The 19,350-nt window shown below is 39.7% G+C and overlaps 1 protein-coding gene across 1 annotated transcript in view; it reads right to left on the bottom strand.

Moving 5' to 3' along the window:
- The window catches only part of LOC308460868 (uncharacterized protein), a 30,208-nt gene that overhangs the window by 7,607 nt on the left and 3,251 nt on the right, over positions 1–19,350 (bottom strand). Inside the window, exons 3-14 of the mRNA XM_080977402.1 lie at positions 18,037–18,897; positions 16,375–16,602; positions 15,318–15,444; positions 10,328–10,418; positions 9,134–9,425; positions 8,230–8,285; positions 7,204–7,933; positions 6,809–7,024; positions 6,247–6,373; positions 4,483–5,378; positions 3,368–3,495; positions 1,522–1,813 (exon numbers count right to left, since the gene is read on the bottom strand). Of these exons, the coding sequence (XP_080833528.1) occupies positions 1,522–1,813; positions 3,368–3,495; positions 4,483–5,378; positions 6,247–6,373; positions 6,809–7,024; positions 7,204–7,933; positions 8,230–8,285; positions 9,134–9,425; positions 10,328–10,418; positions 15,318–15,444; positions 16,375–16,602; positions 18,037–18,897 (4,044 nt within the window). The remainder of the gene's footprint in view (positions 1–1,521; positions 1,814–3,367; positions 3,496–4,482; positions 5,379–6,246; positions 6,374–6,808; positions 7,025–7,203; positions 7,934–8,229; positions 8,286–9,133; positions 9,426–10,327; positions 10,419–15,317; positions 15,445–16,374; positions 16,603–18,036; positions 18,898–19,350) is intronic.

Genomic DNA, 19,350 nt, shown 5'->3' with positions numbered 1-19,350 from the left:
ATTGTACTAGGTACTTCGTGTACAGTGATGCCTTGGTTGTCAAACTTAATCCATTCCAGGAGTCCGTTCGATTCCTGGAGCTGTTAAAAAACCAAGGCGTGGCTTCTGATTGGCTGCAAGAGCTTCCTGCGCTCAATCGGAAGCCACATCAGATGTTCGGCTTTCAAAAAATGTTTGCAAGCCGGAACACTTACTTCCGGGTTTGCGGCGTTCGGGAGCCAATTTGTTCGGGAGCCAAGCCATTCGAAAGCCAAGGTACCACTGTACTGTTATTATTTTTCATTCTTCCATTGCTAAATCACATCTTTCTGAGAGCAAGGTTTTCAAAATATTTTGCAGTAATGAGTTTGTATTTGGGAGCTAACTTCTGTCAAAGGTTTTGTACAGTCTACATGAGAAATCATAACTCCAGCTATATTGGAATTTAAGTAGCTGCCTCATACCAACTCAGACCATCTGCCCATCTATCTCCAGGACAGCAGTGGCTTTGCAGAATTTCAGACACTCCTACTAGGAAATGCTGGGGATTGAACTTGGAGTCTTCTTCATGCAAAGTGGATGCTCTACCACTCACCGACAGCAATTCTCTTGCCAAAAAAAAATAAATATATTTTCATAGAAGAGTTTGTAAAAAATAATCATAATCAGGACAGTTAAGGTTCTTGATGTTTTACTATAATTCCTATATTCTGTATTTCTACATAACATGCTATAGGTGCACAAAAGAATTATCCCAGGTTTCAGGAGAGGCCAATCTTCCTCTTGCCCATATCTGGGTGTACACATGCAATATCTCCTTTATCCCATTTAAACTTTCCCTGTTGCTTGGATATCAGTTGCCAAAGTTCAGAGCACTATAGCTTTGCTTCAAATTTTATTCAGCATTCACTTGGCAGCGTGGGGTCCCTTTTTATATAGGCAATTTTTATATAGTTCTGAACTGTATTTACACTTTTTCTGAATTATGAATGAATCATAATGTGTATTTTCTTTTGTTTTTTCATCTCATCAGTTAACTCATCTTTAATTAAATATAATCCTACCAATAAAACAAAAGAAGCAGCAGTACTCAGAACATTAAAAAATGGTATGATCAACAGCAGATTAGAATCTCATTTTTCCAGTTTGGAAGTGTGATTTCTAAAAATATGAAGCTTGATTCATTGCTTTCAAGGTGCCCAGTACAGTGGTACCTTGGTCTACAACCATAATCTGTTCTGGAGGTCCGTTTGTAAACCAAAACAGGCTGTAACCCAAGGCGCGCTTCTGCCAATGGGGCCTCCCAAAAAAATTTGTTCGTAATCCCCCCCCCCAAAGGGTTGTAATCCAAAAAAAGTTTGCAAACCAGGACACGCACTTCCGGGTTTGACATGTTTGTAATCCAAAATGTATGCAAACCAGACTGTTTGCAAACCAAGGTAATGTCTCAATAGAATAGGAAAAATGGTGGGACTAAGAATATGAGTGTTAAATTCCCAACACACACACACACACACACACAAGCAGGCAGAGCTGTCCTACCTGTGGAATTTTATAGTTATTCAAGAGAGTTCCCACATTAATGGAAATTTGGACATCCAGTCCTCCAACAACTGCTATTAGATTTTTCTGGCTGTCACATAGGTAGTTAGGGATGACTCTTTCCAATGATGATAGAAGTCTCATTGTGGCATCATAAGTCTTCCTTGCATTGTTATAGCTGTCATAGATATGGAAGCCCACTGTGAGATTGGGTAAAATCTGAGGGTTTTCATTGATCTCTTTTACTGCAAATGCCAAAGCCAGGATATGCTGGTAATGCTTACTGACTGTGCTGGAATAAGAGTGAGATTCTGTATCAGAATGTTATTCCAAACTTAGTTTAGTTATTGCTGCTGTGTTCTGGGTCTCCTTTATCAATAATTAACCATTACAATATTTATATATAATGTTTCTATGTTGGCCTACATAAATATAAAGGCTGAAGTATAGGAGTGGTCACATTTAGAAGATCACACACTCTATAATATTTCATCGTTAGCTTTTTCTTTTTTTGAAAATACAAAATAAAACTAAAAGCATAGCCGAATAGAGGCAAGGGGAGAATATTCACCATGGGCTTAAGAAATCTCTGATAAACATGCTGGTGAACATAATGCTTTCTTTTCCCTTGAAATTTTATTTACTGGCTTTTCTTTGCAGGGTTGTTCTTTATAGGGTTTCAAGATGCCCATATTGAGCCACCTGAGTTTGAGCTGCCTGAACAGTTTAAATCTGAAACGTGGACATACTGGGAGCATGGCGGCATGGGACCACAGAGGGAGGGCATTAAACTGGATCATAAGCATGTTCTGCTTAGTCACATTACCTGGCAACCTGGCATAGAATACCATTTTTAAATTCTTTGTTTTCCCTCTCCCAGGCTTAGGTAGGGCATTAGTAGCTGCTTTTCTGCTGCATTAGGTTTGGATCTGATGTAACTTTATGCTGCTTTAATTTATACCAGTTTGCTTTACACCAGCTTCTTGCACATAGGATTGCTCCATTAGTTTTGTATTAGCATGCAAGTCTCCTTAATAGGGACAAAAGAAGTTTTAAATAAAAAACCTATAGAGTAAAAAGGACTAAACAAGCCTCAAGCAAACTTTTTGAGAAGTCCAATTTTATTAAGGAAGGAAGAAAATTGATTAAAAGAAGGAAAGCCAGCCATCTGAGGTAAGAGTGGAGATGAATAGGAAGACACAAGTAGAGAAGAGAGTAACTATGGAGGGAAATGTGCCTTATCTATCAATGGCAAATACAGATGTACAGTGGACCCTCCGGATACAAACTTAATTTGTTCTGGGGGTCTGTTCGCACCCCGAAAACTACATAAATAGAGGTGCACTCTGCGCACATGCGCAGCGTGATTGAGCACTTCTGCACACACGGTAGAACCCAGAAGCATACACTTCCAGGTTTGCCATGGCTGTAACCCAAAGATTACATATCCAAAGGGATATGTAAACAGAGGTATGACTGTATATACATACACCAACACACATACTCATATATTGTAATACGTCTGTAGGTATATATAATATACCCGCCCACTAACTCGGGGGTAGCCAATGTGCTGCCCTCCTCCAAATGCTTTTTGTACCACAACTCCCTAATACCTGCCCATTGGACATCCTGAACTTCTAGTTCAGTTCAACAACATCTCATGGGCACAATATTGCCTACTGCTTCAGGAAGTGCAGTGATGTTTTCCCTACAGCCCAAGCCAAGCAGCCAGATTTCTAAGGCTGCAGCAATAGCACCCATTCACCCTGTGACAATAGTTTGTTAAATAAAATAAGTGAATAAAATACATAGGAGGAAAAGTAAACAGTCAGTAAGGCCATACACAAATTGTTCTCCCAGTTTTTGCCGGGGTTCTTCCATGAAGTGTATTTCACTGATGATGAATCCAGCATGATAAGCAACTCCACCAATGATGACATCTCCTGGATGGTGAAATGTGTGAAGAGGAGGCTGTGGATAATAGATATTACATTGAACAATATGTGCCTTGCATGTCATGCAAGGAAACAGGACCAGCAGGAAAATGATTAAAATCGCCATCCTTGGTACAAGAGCAAATCTTCCCTCTATATATAAAAACCTATATTTTCTTTTACAGTAGAAGCATTAAACCTCTGCCATTAAAACTGGCCACGTTGAACATTTTGCATTTCCCTGAGAGGTCTGAAGCCTGGAATAACAAAGATCACCACTGTAGGCTTTTGCCTGTTCCCAATCCCTCTCTTTATCTCTGACTGGTACTGGGATATTTAGGATGACCTTCACAGTCTTTGTTCTTTGTTTTCCTAGTGGCAACTGAAACTCCACAAGGGTTTGGTTGCACATAGTAACTAATTACTGTCCTTCTGACTAGGTAATTGTGTAGTTAATTATTACATCAAAGGCAATTCTTAAGCAAAGGATTTGGAGTCCTTTTGGAATTAAGAAACATTTGCAGCACTTTTCTTCTTAGAAAAACATGTGCCGGTAGCTCATAACCCATGAGTACCCCCAGAAAAAAAGGAATGGTTGTTTGTTATATTCTAAAGAAAGGTTTTCTCTCACACTTTAGCTACATATTAACATTCTCTGGAAAGTATAGAGGATTGCTTTTAACAACGTGACAAGCATTACACACCACCATCAAAAGTTTGGAGACAACATGATTCAGGACACTTTGAGAGTGAGATTGTTTTCAGCTGACTTCTTAACATTCAAAAAGCACCTTGCTGGGGGTGGGGCAGGTGGCAGCAGCAAAAATTGCTGAAAAGCAAAAAAAGACAGTACAATGGAGGGATGGGATACAGACACAATCTCTCCCCCTTACAAATCTTAATTCAGTTTCCCAAATTAAAATTTCATATTAGAAGAATGTGGAAGTCTGTTGGAAAATCTACATAGAGCAACTATAGAATTAAAAACTAAAAAGTATGATGAAGAGATGCAAATTCTTCAGGCCCTATTTCTTATTAGATGTTCCTTGTTGTTCAACTCTGGTCGCAACAAAATAATGTAGCATTTGGGAGCAAAGATGCAAGTCAGAAGACCAGTACCAGAGGCTAAGATAGAGAAGATCTCCACAGCTACCATGTGTTTTCCCTTTGTGCTGAGGTAGGTTGGAACAAAAGATACCCAGACACTGCAAAAGACCAGCATACTGAAAGTGATGAATTTTGCTTCATTGAAACTGTCAGGTAACTTCCTGGCAAAGAACGCCACAGTGAAGCTGACAAGAGCCAGGAAGCCCATGTAACACAGAACACAGTAAAACATAGTCACAGATCCCTCATTACACTCTAGAACAACTTCCTTAGCCATTGAGTGCATATCAACATCTGGGAAGGGGGGTGAGGATCCCAGCCACACAATACAGATGCCTGCTTGAATAAGAAAACAGGAAATAACAACGGAATTGGTCAGTCTCTTTCCCACCCACATCCTCATCCTGGATCCTGGTTTAGTAGCCATGAAAGCTAGAACTACTGTGATGGTTTTTGCCAACACACAGGAAACAGCTACTGAGAAGATGATGCCAAAAGCAGTTTGTCGAAGGAGACAGGTCGTCTTGTCACGTCGGCCAATAAATAGCAATGCACAAAGAAAGCAGAGTAGGAGTGAGATGAGGAGAGTGTAGGTGAGGTCTCGGTTGTTGGCTTTGACAAGGGCTGTGTTGTGGTGCTTCATAAATGTTCCCAGAACCAGAGCAGTGATCAAAGAAAATGAAAGAGCAAAGCAAGCTAAGCTAATGCCCAAAGGTTCTTCATAAGACAAGAAGCTTATATCCTTGGGAATACACATGTCCTGGTTCTTGTTTGGATATTCTTCATCTGAACATTTATTACAGTCGTTCATGTCTATAAAAGAAAACATGTAGCCTTAGTCTCAGCAACATGCTGAAATTGCTCTTTCCTGACAGATAAGATTCCATGTTAATATGCTATAGCAATGTCAGTGTTTTTGTAGCTCTAAAGCTACGCTGAGCATCTTTTGACACTTCATACCACATTGTGACATTTATTTCAGTTAATACCTGGTCACAATATGATCTAATCTTAGGTCATGATCATAAAATATGTAAGAACCATATATTTGGTAACTGATACATTTTTATTGGTTCTTGTATTCTGTTTATTTTCCCCTTCTTCCTTCATTAATTTTTGAGCATTTACGGTTTCCAGCCACACCAACAAGTCAATGGTGGTTGTTCTTCATAGCCCTCTAGGGGTTACGAAAAAGTTCAGGCATGGGAAAGAGAGGAGATGAGGTGGGGGAGGGAGAAGTAAATTAAATATATATACGGTAAATACACAGACAAACAGACATGTAGAAAATAAAATGATGAAAACAATGTGGTCCTGGATGATCACAGAGTGATCTCCTTATTTCACATCCATTGAAGGAAGTGAAATTCTTTGAAGGCAGGGCCCCTTAAGCTACATTACAAAAGTGAAGTGTCCATTTCACAAATGCATGAACCAGAATAGCTAAGTTGGGGGGGAGGGGAATCACAAACTTCAATTTAAAAAAAGCAAACAAACAGGTAATGTGTTTGAAACCTCAATGTGTAGGTGATACTAAACACTACCTTTGAAAGTTTTCTTCTCTGCTAAGATATCAGTAGAACTACCCATTATATAGATACACAGAAGGCACCGTCATTTTTATTGACTGGATCTGTCTTTAATACCCTGATTCAAGTGATCTCATATATCAGATACTTACCCTCCTGATCTGAAATCTTCCCTTCTGGACATGGGATGCAATCATAGCAGCAAAATGGCTTTCCCTCTTTCACTTTCTTCCTAAAACCTGGGTGGCACCTCTCAGTACATAATGAAAGAGGCTGGGACTAATCCATAAAAGAGAGAGCAGAAAAATAATGTTCAGAATGATGAGATTAGAATCCTTTCCTTTGTGTGAACATTTCATTTGTTACTAAAGTCATACCTCTTTTCAAGAGACTCCATCTCTGAATGGAGTCAGAGGCAGCTCATCCTATTTTACCACCTGAGGCAAAACAGGAATTGCTGCCTCTGGCCCCTCCACCATGTCCTGGCTCTCACATAAATTGATGGGAACCAGGGTGCTCCTCAAAGTGTTGCTGATCATTTTCCCTCTGGGAGAGGTCGATTGACAAAATTGTGTGCAGGAATAACCCGAGTCTCCCAGAATTCAGTGGGAGTTGGGGTACACTTCAAAGTGTTGCTGTTCACTTAGCTTCCCTGTACAGGGGCTTGGAAGATGAGTGGCAATGCTACTCAAATGGCTAACAATTGGGGCCTACCTGGTTAAACCAGTCGTACCATGTAATAGCATTCGCATTGATACGGAACACTTGGTTGGCATCTACACTCCCAACTTTCACTCTGTGAAATGATTGGTTTGAAGAAACAATCCAGTTGATTATATCAAATCCAGCCACTAACTCCCCATTTTGGTCAAAAGAAATCTTGTCTCCTCCAGTGTTGTTAAAGGACACACTTCTGAGAAAGTGATGGATCTAGTTTGAATAAGGAAAAGGCCAGAATTTAGAAGCGGACACAGCTGGGGCTTTCATAACAAAATTGAATGTTGGGTACAACATTCTGAGTGAGAAAATATTCATGATAAATGTGCTAACTCTTTGGAATTCAGAGATAGATTATACAGTTGCAATGCTCTGTCACTTGAGCCTATTACCTGCCCAAACTGTTGATTCTGATACTTCCGGCCTCCTTTGCCTTCCTTTGCTCTGAATCTAAATGAAGACTTGTCATGTAAAGCATGGGCTACAGCATAGACAGCATTGTAGATGCTGTAGCTGTGGCCATTCATTCCCATCTCAAAGAATGGTGCTGGAAGGCTCTCCAGTTTTTCCTCCCCAGTGCAAATATCCCCTTCCACATCTTCCACATCTGGATCTGAGAATACACAACTAAATGTCTGTTGCCAGAAGTCCTTGATAAAACCATCTTCTTTTGTAATGGAAGGATTTCGGCTCTCAAGAAATGGTTTGAAATTGGGGACGTAACTGGAATGAATTGTGAAGGACAGGACACCATGGAATATTTCTGTTTCCCAATTCTTTTGGTAACCCAAGGAAGTGAGCTCCATTTCAGCTGTTGATATCCACACTAAGCCCTTTGGTAGGCTTGGTGGAGTTCTTGAATAATAGGGAAGCCATCTCAAAAACACCATGGAATTAGATTCACCATAAAACACAACTACATTGGTTGTACTTTTCATTATTATATTGTGTATCCTTGTCCCATCTTCTAACATTTCATCCAGTTCAGAGCCAGAAGTTAACATAGGGACTCTTATTTTAAAGTCAAAGCAGACACCTCTCTGGTTAAATACTGGCAAAACAGCTTGCAAAAATCTTTCACCATTTTCATTATCCATTACAAGGACCCCAATCCATGTCCACCTGAAATGCAGAAGCAAAGAAAGAATCCCTTTGTACTGAAGGGCTTCATGGGGTACCATCTGGTAGAAAGAAAGTCCTAGGTTTCTATCATTCAACAATGGGACAGAGCCATATATGAGCTGAAGAGATGAAGAAGGCAATAATAATCAGATATATATAGTATATTGAAGGTTTTAAAACATATCCATTTAGGTATATTGAAGGTTTTAAAACATATCCATGTAGGTTGTTCCCTTTTCAGATGAAAGCCACATGTCAACAAGATAGGGAATTACATTTTGTTGATTCCCGCTCACCTCAAGGGAAAGCACTGCTCCCTAAACCTAGAACAGTTATTTGTGGAGTATGGGGGCTAAAGGGGACAAGAGGATTTAAAAAAAAACAAACCAAAAACAAAACTCAGCTCATCTGTAAGCTCCTTATGCAGCTACATTGGTTTCTAGGTGCCTCCCCCATTTCTTTCTTGTTGGAATCATCTGCATTTGTGCCTTCCGCATTTCACCTTTAAGAAACTCCCATCCATCTTGGGCTCCCTTCTCTCTGAGTATTTCTGACCATGAGATCTCACCTAGTAGTTCTTTAAGCTTTTTAGAAATCAGCATTCTTACAATCCAGAGTGCATGTCCAACTACACATAGCTTTCCCTTGCCGCTAACTGTGTTTCCTCCTAATTGTGTCTACCTGGATGTCCACATAAATAGTGAATGCTTACCTCCCTTGAACTCTCCTTGTTGCCTTGATATTAGTTACTCAAGTTCTGAGCACTTGATTTTCTTTAAATTACATGCAGAGTTCACCTGGCATACATTGTTCACCTGTTCACCTTCCATACATTGATGGTTTTTATGTAGTCCTATTTGCACTTAATTTTTTCTTCAATGGTGAATGTACTATGAAGAATATTTTCTTCTACAGTTTAACCTCTCTTTTAACCTCCTGAATTTAATACAATCGAAACAATAAAACAAAAGAAACAGCAGAACTGATAGCATCATAAAAACTCTATCAGCAACATCGGACTAAACTTCTTGTTTTTCAAGTTTGGCTCTGAGATGCATGGAAAAAATAAGTCTGTCTCTTTTTTTGCAAGGCACACATTAACGTCTTTGAATCATAGAATAGGAAATGCAGTATGTCTAAGAATATATGTGTTAACTCCCCATGTTACACCCACTCACCTACAGATAGAGAGATTCCTACCTGTGGAACCTTATAGTTACTCAAGAGAGTTGCCACGTGAATGGAAATTTGGGCATCCAGTCCTCCAACAACTGCTATTAGATTTTTTTGCTTGTCACATAGGTAGTTAGGGATAAATCTCTCCAGTGCTGATAGAAGCAGCATTGTGGCATGATAAGTCCTCCTTGCATTGTTATAACTGTCATAGATGTGGAAGCCCAGAGTGAGATTGGGTAACATCTGAGGATTTTCATTGATCTCCTTTACTGCAAAAGCCAAAGCCAGGATGTGTTGGTAATGCTTAGAGACTACACTGAAATGAAAGTGAGATTCTGTTTCAGAAAGTTATTCCACACTTTAAAAAAAAGCAATGTCACGGTCTTCTGTACCCACTTTTTTCAAAAAGCAAGCATTACAGCATTTATAAGGTATATATATTTATAAAAAGATAAACAACACCAGTGTTTACACTGAAATTTCAACAATGGACAATTAGCATATTTTGACCAATAGATGTATCATGGTGTACAGTATGCAAAGAGACTGGATAAAAGCACAAAAAAACTTTTCAACATGTCAATGAGCACCATTACTATTTGAATACTCAGAAATTATACATTTTAAATTAGGAGGGTGGTGAGGAGAATGACAACTTATCAAGAGTTATCATGGTTTGAAAATATTTTGTTTAATAACCCAAAGAAAGCAGTTTCCAAAATATACCGCCAGGCATTGCATTAGCAAAATTAGCCTATCATATTTGGAAAAATAAGCAGCAAATTTACTAAAAGAAAATCTTAGGAATGATTATTTATGGGGGAAGCTCAGTAACTTTCTTGTAGCTTCTCTACTGCAGGAAAATTGTTTAAAGGTGATAGATATGGTATCAACCCCTGATGATAATTTTAAATATGATGAGTGAGATTTTATCTATTGTACATGAATCTGTAAATCTGTTAATGGCTTTTGGAAGCTAAGATAGCAAGTTATTAATGTTATCTTAGTAGAAAGACTGAGGCTAGAACCTACAATATTTTTATTCAGAATTGTAAAAGGAATACTGTTTAAAGATCAGGAGGATATTGCCATTTTTCTAAATGGAATTGGGGTGGGGTTTTTTTTTTTTTTGTTATTCTATGCTTTCTTTATTTTTATGCTTTTATATTCTGTGTGTGCAATGACTGTAACTTATTTTATAAAGCTACCTTTTCTCACCAGACCCTCAACCCTTGCCTTAAACACTTTAGCTTTTTCCTACAACTCAACTCAAGACACCAATGTTTCAAGGCTGTAGTTATCCCAGTGTCTGAAAAAGACAAGAAAAGCAAACAGTTATTAAGACCTTACACAATTGGTTCCATCAGCACAGGCAGAGGTTCTTCTTCGAAAGGTAGTAAACTGGTGACGATGCCAGCATGATAAGCCACACCACCGATGATGAGGTCTCCTGACTGATGATATGTGTGAAGTGGAGAGTGTGGATAAACCATACTGCACTGAACAGTGCGAGCCTTGCATACCATGTGAGGAAACAGTGCCAGAAGCAAGAGCACTAAAACTACCATCCTCAATACAATATAAATCTTTCCTGTGCACATAAAGTCTCCCCGCTTTTATAGCACAATAACTACAGCTTCTGTGGTTAAAACTTCATGATTTGAACATTTTACATTTTCCTGATAAGCCTGAAGCGTGGAATATCCAAGATCAGAGTTGTGAACCTCCCCCTGTTCCCAGTCCTTCTCCCCAGCTCTGAATTGTATTGGGTATATTTATGACATCCTTCACAGTCTTTGCTCTTTATTTTGGTAATGGCCATGCAAATTCCACAGAGGTTTGGATGACTATCAGAACTAATTACTGTCCTTTAATTGAGAAGTCAATTGTTAAATTAAATGTAATTGTTGAGTTAAAATTGGAAAGTCCCTGTGCAAATGAACAAAGTTGTTTGTCTCATACTCTGGAAAGTTCTTTTTTGACACAGATTTTCTCTTTCAGTTAGGAAAGGAAGGGGCAAAAAAGTTTGAAATGAGAAAGACGACAACACTATTTTCAAAACAACCACCACAACCACAACAATGTTTCCTGTTGGCATTAGTTCAGCCTCTCCTACATTGAAGTCATTATTCTCCCCCTCCCCACAATGACTATTTTGTATTATATGATGTCCCCAATATGGCCATTTTGTGATATACCAATGTCAGCCATTTTGTGAATGGTGCCCACAGAACTTTAAAAAAAATTCCAATGTGTCAACTGGCTTCAAAAAGGTGGTGATGGCTGGAAAGGGAACAGAAAAAATGTGGGGTCAGTAACCAGGCCCTGTAGCAACTATTAAGAGTCATGGTCAAGGAGGGCTCCCATATTTCAAAAAGTAAAAGCCAGGACACCCCAAAATTGTTGAGCTTGCTGAAGATCCAGGACAGACCTCTGCTTCCTGGAAATCCTCCTGAACGTCATTTCCACCTTTGAAATTCCAGTAATGTCCAGGAAAATCTGGACGTATGGCAGCCTTATGGTCAGATTGCCCTCTGACCTCCCACCAGCACATCTTGGGAAACTTCCAGTGCATCCCACATGATTGCTCCCAGCATTGTCAGCAAAACACTGAGACCCTGGGGTGGGAGGGAGGCTGCACAGTAACTGGACTGATACTTCTCCTTTGAGTGTCTGGATCTTAACAGTGATTAAAACAAAAACTCATGAGCCTGCTCTGACAAATTGGCAAGGCATATTGTGGGTAAAAGCTGCTCTTGTTCATACTGAACTGCTCTTGATACAGGTCCTGTGTAGATATCCGGAGCAACATCTAATCATTTTGTGGGGGATCATTTTTCAGATAATGAAGCCTCTGGATGTGGACACAGTGCTTTGGTAGAGGATTGGCCTGTTATCTACATGCTTAAACATTTCCCTTCTTAGTTATTAGAAAGTGTAACCCTGTTGATTCTCCCAATTCACTCAAGAACTTTTGATACCACAGACCATGGCATCCAGCTGAATTGACTCTAAGCTGCAGGAGTCAGGGATATTGTGCTTCCACTCCTAGCCACAGGGTCTGCTCATGTTTGAACAGTTGATTTCAACTTGTATCCATTCTTTATAATATATGCATGAAGTAAGGGTATAACACAGGATTCACAGGAATCACAAATGCCAGGCTCAATCAATGTGATTTGGAAAGATTAAACAGGATCCCCCCTCCTGAAATTCAACATGAGAGAAAGTTGTACCTTCCGATTAAAAAGTGCAAAATGGTTGATACTGGGGAAGGCACACTTTTAAGTACTTAGATCCCAGGCCATTTAGGACTTTATATGCTAGTACTAACACCATGAATTAAGCCCAATAGCTCATTGGCTGCCAATGCACTGCTTTCAGAACCAGTGACACATTATCCCATCAGGCTTCCCACTTACCAGCCTAGCAGATGCATTCTGTAAAAGTTGAGGTCTCTGGACCATCCTCAAGGTAGGTCCCACATAAGCACATTGCAGCAGAAGAGACAGGAGGCCACCACAGCATGAACAACTAAAGTCAAGCTTTCCAGATGCAGGGATGGCTGTAGCTGGTGAATCCTTATTTTATTTTTTTCATACATTTCATCCCATTGCAGGGAAACCACAGAAGCTATCCTTCTACAATTGATACACTTTTGACAAAAGGGATTTATTTCCATATATCTTGTACTTAGTGTATTAAGAATTGCATGCCAAGGCCCTGTGACTCTGTCGCTCCCAAGACAGCAACTTATAATTTGGTTCAAATAGGCCGCAACTTTATTGATTACAGATGTGAATGGCTATAATCCTCCCCACCTGTCCTCAGATTGTGAACATGGAACATGTGAACACTGCCTGACAGTTGAAGGTCTAATAAGTTAACATTTGGATAGCTTTCATTCTCCTGTACACACTTATTTCGCAAAATATTTTGCAAAATGGTTGAATTTGAAAACACAGAAAATGAGTGAATCTTACTTTTATATATTTATTAAATTTATATACCTTCATCAGACTATCACAGAGTGGTTTACAGTATAAAAATACACTTCTAACATCTGGTATTTGGGTAAGATCATATAAATATTATATTATAATTTGGTGTTCATCACAGCCTTTTTCTTCCTAAACATTTAATCCCCTTAACAGGGTAGTTTTTTGTTTATACTAGTGATGTGGCTGCAGGTTATGTGGTGGTCATTTGCCTCGTATGATTAGGTTTTCCTTTTTGGCATTTCCAACCTGCCACAAGGTTTGGTGGGCATAGTATGTAAGTGAATATATGTTGATGTAATGTACTTTACTCGATACGTGGTATCCATTTAGGAAGATTCTTGGATCACTTTTCCATTGGAATTTTTTAATTAGAGGAAATTGACGGAATTTGAGTGAATATTTGTCTAGGTCACATTTTAGGAAAAAACCTCTTAGAAATATTCTGCAGTGTAGACACAATGTATAGGAGGCACATACACATAGCAACTTCTGTGCTATATTTAAATCTATATTCAAATTATTCTGCCTTTCCTCTTCATTAGATGTTCCTTGTTGTTCAGCTCAGGCCTCAACAGAATAATGTAACATTTTGGAAAAAAGATGCAGCCTAGCAATCCAGCGCTGGAGGCTAAGATAGCGAAGATCTCCACAGCAACCATGTATTTGCCCTTAGAGCTCATATAAGCTGGAACAAAGGATAACCACACACTGCAAAACACCAACATGCTGAAAGTGATGAACTTGGCTTCATTGAAACTATCAGGTAGTTTCCTGGCAAAGAAAGCCACAGTGAAGCTGGCAATTGCCAGGAAGCCCATGTAGCTCAGGACACTGTAAAACATAGTCACAGACCCTTCATTACATTCCAAGACAACTTCTTTAGTCACTGAGTGCATGTCCACATCTGGGAAGGGGGGAGAGGTTGCCAACCACAAAGCACAGATACCAGTTTGAATAACAGAGCAGAAAAGCACAATGGAGTTGGCTAGCCTCTTCCCTACCCATTTCCTCATCCTAGATCCAGGTTTGGTGGCTAAGAAAGCCAGGACCACTGTGGTAGTTTTGGCCAACACACAAGAAATAGCCACGGAGAAGATGATGCTAAAAGCAGTTTGTCGGAGGAGACACATAATCTTCTACGGTTTCCCAATGAATAGCAGTGCACAAAGGAAGCAGAGCAGGAGAGAGATTAGGAGAGTGTAGGTGAGGTTCTGGTTGTTGGCTTTGACGATGGGAGTGTCATGGTGTCTTATAAATATTCCTAGCACCAGAGCAGTGGTGAAATAAAAGGCTAGAGCAAAACAGGTTAAGCCAAGTCCTAACAGTTCCCCATATGACAAATAGGTTACAGACTTAGGAATACATAAATCCTGATTTTTGTTTGGATACTTTTCATCAGCACATTTAATGCAGTCATTCATGTCTGAAATAGAAAAGCCAAGATCTTTATTTTACAAATACGCCATAACATTTCAAGACGATGCATAAAAATGTTTCTTTCATCAAGTCAAAACTGTTTGTACAAATTCATATATGTTCTGTGCTAGTACTTTCAAATGTGGTTTAGAGCCTTAGTGATATTAAGCAGCATTGTTAGTACTAAAAACAATGATGTATTAAGCAGCCTGAGATTACAGTGCCAACCTAAATCTGGCAGGAGACCCATGATCATTAAAGGGGGAACTTTTGTTCATCCCCCGCAGCATCCAAGCACAGTTTAAAGAAAGACCAAAGTAAAAGCCTGTTGCAGTGCCATTCACAAAACATGAATGATAGCTGCTAAAGCAAAATATAGCTGCAAATTTCTCCATTTATGGGATTTTCTATTTTAAAACAAAACATAACAAAAAACAGACAATTTGTAGTTTATAGCCAAGGAGCAACACTAATTTAAGAATCCCGATTTTGAGGTGTACCTCAATAACATCTTTGAATGGTGATTTCTTTGGTGAGATATCAGCAGAGCAGCACTACTAATAATGCATTGCAATTTTAACTGAATTAATTTCTTTACAATCACCAGGTCAAAATGATACCACATGGACCAGATTCTCCCTAAGCTTCTTCTTAGATCCAGCTCACCAAACCATTTAACAAAACCTATCACTCAAGGAACAAAAAAGTAACCTTAAAGCATTCACAGTTATAAGCATACTCCTTTGAATGACACCCATTCTTTTGATAAACCTAAATAATATATTTCATACCTTCCTGATTGGAAATTTCTCCTACTGGGCAAGGGATGCAATCATAGCAGCAAGATGCCTCCGACTCCCTCCCTTTCTTCCTAAAACCAGGATGGCAACTCTCTGTACAGACAGAAAGAGGCTGTGCCTAATGAGAATACATAGTATGAAATTATTAGAAGAGTTTGCATTTGATATCCCGCCTTTCACTCCCTTTAAGGAGGCTCAAAGTGGCTAATATTCTCCTTTCCCTTCCTCCCCCACAACAAACACTCTGTGAGGTGAGTGGGGCTGAGAGACTTCAAAGAAGTGTGACTGGCCCAAGGTCACCCAGCAGCTGCATGTGGAGGAGCGGAGACGCAAACCCGGTTCCCCAGATTATGAGACTACCGCTCTTAACCACTACACCACACTGGCACATATTTAGTCCCCGTCCCCCCACCCCAAGACTCTCTATAGCAAGAAGGCATTTCAGTCATGTATGAATGGGTTCAATCTTACAAGTTGCGATTCAAAGCTTGTATATTTTGTAGTATTATGCCTATATTTATAACACATTATTTGTTTATTTTTGTTGCTGTTTATTTTTTCATGCCAAACTGTATAACAAAAGTAATATTGATTAAGGTATAAATGTAAACATAAGAATAAATTACCCCTGTCTGCCCATGAACAGTATTTCATAATTCAAATTATATTTATTTAAAACACAATGTATTTTACAAATAGGATTAAGAACCTTCCGTTTAACATAATATTCAATATACTCCAATGCATCATATTATTTTTTCCTTTACAAGTTCATTGTTTTCTATAACTTTTTTAATAATAATAATAATAATAATTCTGTTATTTTTATCCACATTCACTTCTCGGATATTTGACAGATTTTGGAAAACTGATTGGGTGACACCCAATTTGCTTAAATTTATTGTGCAGTATAGAAGGCTGGTTTCTAACATAAGTGTTAAAAGAGAGCTCACAATTGTTCACAGAAATTTGCTTTGCACTTCCACGCAGAGAGGCAGTACTATTCAAAAATGGGAGATCTCCAGAGCTGCCAACAGTCAGATCCTACCTGGTTAAACCACTTGTGCCATGTGATGGCATCTTCATTTATGGTCAGGACTCGGTCTGAAGGTCTGTCAGGATCCACAGTCCCAATTTTCACTCTGTGAAAGGTTTGATTTGAGGAAACTATCCAATTGATAACATCAAATTCTGCTAATAATTCCAAATTATGGTCAAAAGAAATCCTGTTCCCAGCACTGTTGTTAAATGAGACACTTCTCAAAAATTGATGGAGCTAGATTGGAAAAGAAAAGGCAAATATCTTAAATAGATATTTAAGAATGTCTAGAGATGGATTTTGCAAATTAAGGTCTAATTGTGGCATCAGAATGCTGCCATGGAATGGGATGGAGGAATCTCTATGTGAATCCACAAAATTACATGAATTTAGGCTGCTTATGCTGTAAGTTTAGAAACCACAAAGAGGAAAGACAGCCTGAAGATGGTTCAGAAATTTCAGCTAGTGCAGAAATCAGTGGCCAGGTTGCTCAGTGGAGCAAGACGGTTTGAGCATATGGCCTGATTGCACTGGCTGCCAATTAGTTTCCAGATCCAATTCAAAGTGCATTTAATTTCTGAGGATCGCAAAACCTCAACACTTCTCTCCATAGGTAAAAAGGTAAAGGTAAAGGACCCCTGGATGGTTAAGTCCAGTCAAAGGTGACTATGGGGTTGTGGCACTAATCTTGCTTTCCGGGTCATGTGGCCAGCACGACTGAGCCGTATTTGGTGCAACACTGAAAGCAGATCAGTGTATGGAAATGCCGTTTACCTTCCCACCGGAGCTGCAACTATTTATGTACTTGTACTTTTTGGCGTGCTTTCAAACTGCTAGGTTGGCAGGAGCTGGGACAGAGCAATGGGAGCTCACTCCATCGCGGGGATTCAAACCACCAACCTTCTGATCGGCAAGCCCAAGAGGCTCAGTGCCTTAGACCACAGCACCACCTGCGTCCCACATGAACCCTGAGAACATCATCTGAGGCCCTTCTTTGTGTTCCTCCTCCACGCGAGGTCCAGAAGATGGCAACATGAGAATGGTCCTTTGCTGCAGTGGTTCCCTGTTTGTGGAATGCTCTTGCCAGGGAGGTTTGGCTTATATACCTTTAGGTGCCCGGCAAAAACATTCCTCTTCAACCAGACCTTTGGTTGATTGACACCCGATGCCTTTTTAAATGTTTTGTGTGGGAATGTATTTTGTGGTTTTTTTTATATTGTAATTCTATGTTGTGAACTGCCCTGAGATCTACAGGTACAGGAAAGTATACAAATTTAATAAATAATAAATTATAATAATTTGACAGCAGCCAACACCAACTATCTGAGAAAGTCATGTTATGCCATAAATTTTTACAGCTTTTTCTCACAGCTACAGAAAGGTTACTCCTAGCCTAGTTACAAAATGTCATTTGGATTGCCAAGCTCTGCAGCAAAGTTGCTATTGCATTTGCAGCTCCAAAAAACTCCCCAAGTATTTGTGCTTGATAAATTGCACATGTTTATAAACACCCTATACTTTTACTTTTCTATAGCTTTAATATGATTTGGAGAGAAAGAGTGATGATAATGTGAGCACAGGAAGAATGTGAGGAATAGGTTTCTACACTGGAGGCCTTTTGTAAGACCTAAGATACCATGCAAAGTTATATGATGATGTTCATGCCCCTACCTGCCACATCTGGAGATTCTGAAACTTCAAAACCCTTCCATCCACTATTGCACTGTGTTTCACTCTAGACAAGGCAATGGCATGCAAAGCATGGGCCACAGCATAGACAGCATTGTAGATGTTGTAACTGTGACCAGTCATGCTCACTTCAAAAAACGTTCCAGGAAGGTTCTGCAGTTTCTCATCACCAGTACAAATATATCCATCTCCCCTCTCCAAAACAGTATTTGGGAATACACAGCCAAAAGCCTGCTGCCAGAAGTCTCTGATAAAACTGTCTCCTTTTGTCCTGGAAGGACTGATGCTCTCAACAAATGGCTTGAACGCTGGTAGGTCAGTGGTGTGAATTGTGAATGACAGAGCACCAAAGATTATATCTGTATCCCAATTCTTTTGAAAGGCCAATGAAGTGAGCTCCATCTGGGCTGTCAGTATCCACACTTTCCCTCTTGATATATTTGTCTCATGTTCCTCTTTTGACAGATATGGAAACCATCTCAGATACATCATAGCATTAGATTCTCCATAAAACACTATTACATTAGCTTTGCTGTTCATGGCTTTAGCGTGTATTTTTGACCCATGTTCTAACTTATCATCAAATTCAGTGAAAGAAATTGAAAAGGGGAGCACTTCTATGAAGGCAAAACAAATACCATTCTGGGAGAACAGTGAAACTGCTATTTGCAGAAATCTCTCTCCATTGTCTGTGTCCATAACAATGACCCCAATCCATATCCAACTGAAATGCAGTAATAAAGAGAGCATCCCTGAATACTGAAGAGTTTCCTTAGGGGTCATCTGGAAGAAAGAAAGTCCTGGGGCTTTATCGTTCATCACTGGAGCAGAACCATACACGAGCTGAACAGAGGCAAAGATTTAAGGAGAGATAAGTATAGCAATTTTTAAGCTGTAGTTTCATGTGTAAAGATAAAGGGACCCCTGACCGTTAGGTCCAGTCGCGGACGACTCTGGGGTTGCAGCGCTCATCTCGCTTTACTGGCTGAGGGAGCTGGCGTACAGCTTCCGGTTCATGTGGCCAGCATGACTAAGCTGCTTCTGGCGAACCAGAGCAGCACACGGAAATGCCATTTACCTTCCCGCCAGAGTGGTACCTATTGATCTACTTGCCCGTTGACATGCTTTAGAACTGCTAGGTTGGTAGGAGCTGGGACCGAACAATGGGAGCTCACCCTGTCGCAGGGATTCGAACCACCGACCTTCTGATCGGCAAGCCCTAGACTCTGTGGTTTAGACCACAGTGCCACCCACTGGTCTGGAAACTCAGGCCTAGGCACCAAAAGCAGCTTTCTA

Source organism: Podarcis pityusensis, assembly GCF_964106645.2.
Source record: "Podarcis pityusensis genome assembly, chromosome: 13".
In the NCBI taxonomy this organism is placed as follows: Eukaryota; Metazoa; Chordata; class Lepidosauria; order Squamata; family Lacertidae; genus Podarcis; species Podarcis pityusensis.
The sequence above is the reverse complement of the archived record's forward strand: the minus strand, read 5'-3'. Positions and strand labels throughout refer to the sequence as shown.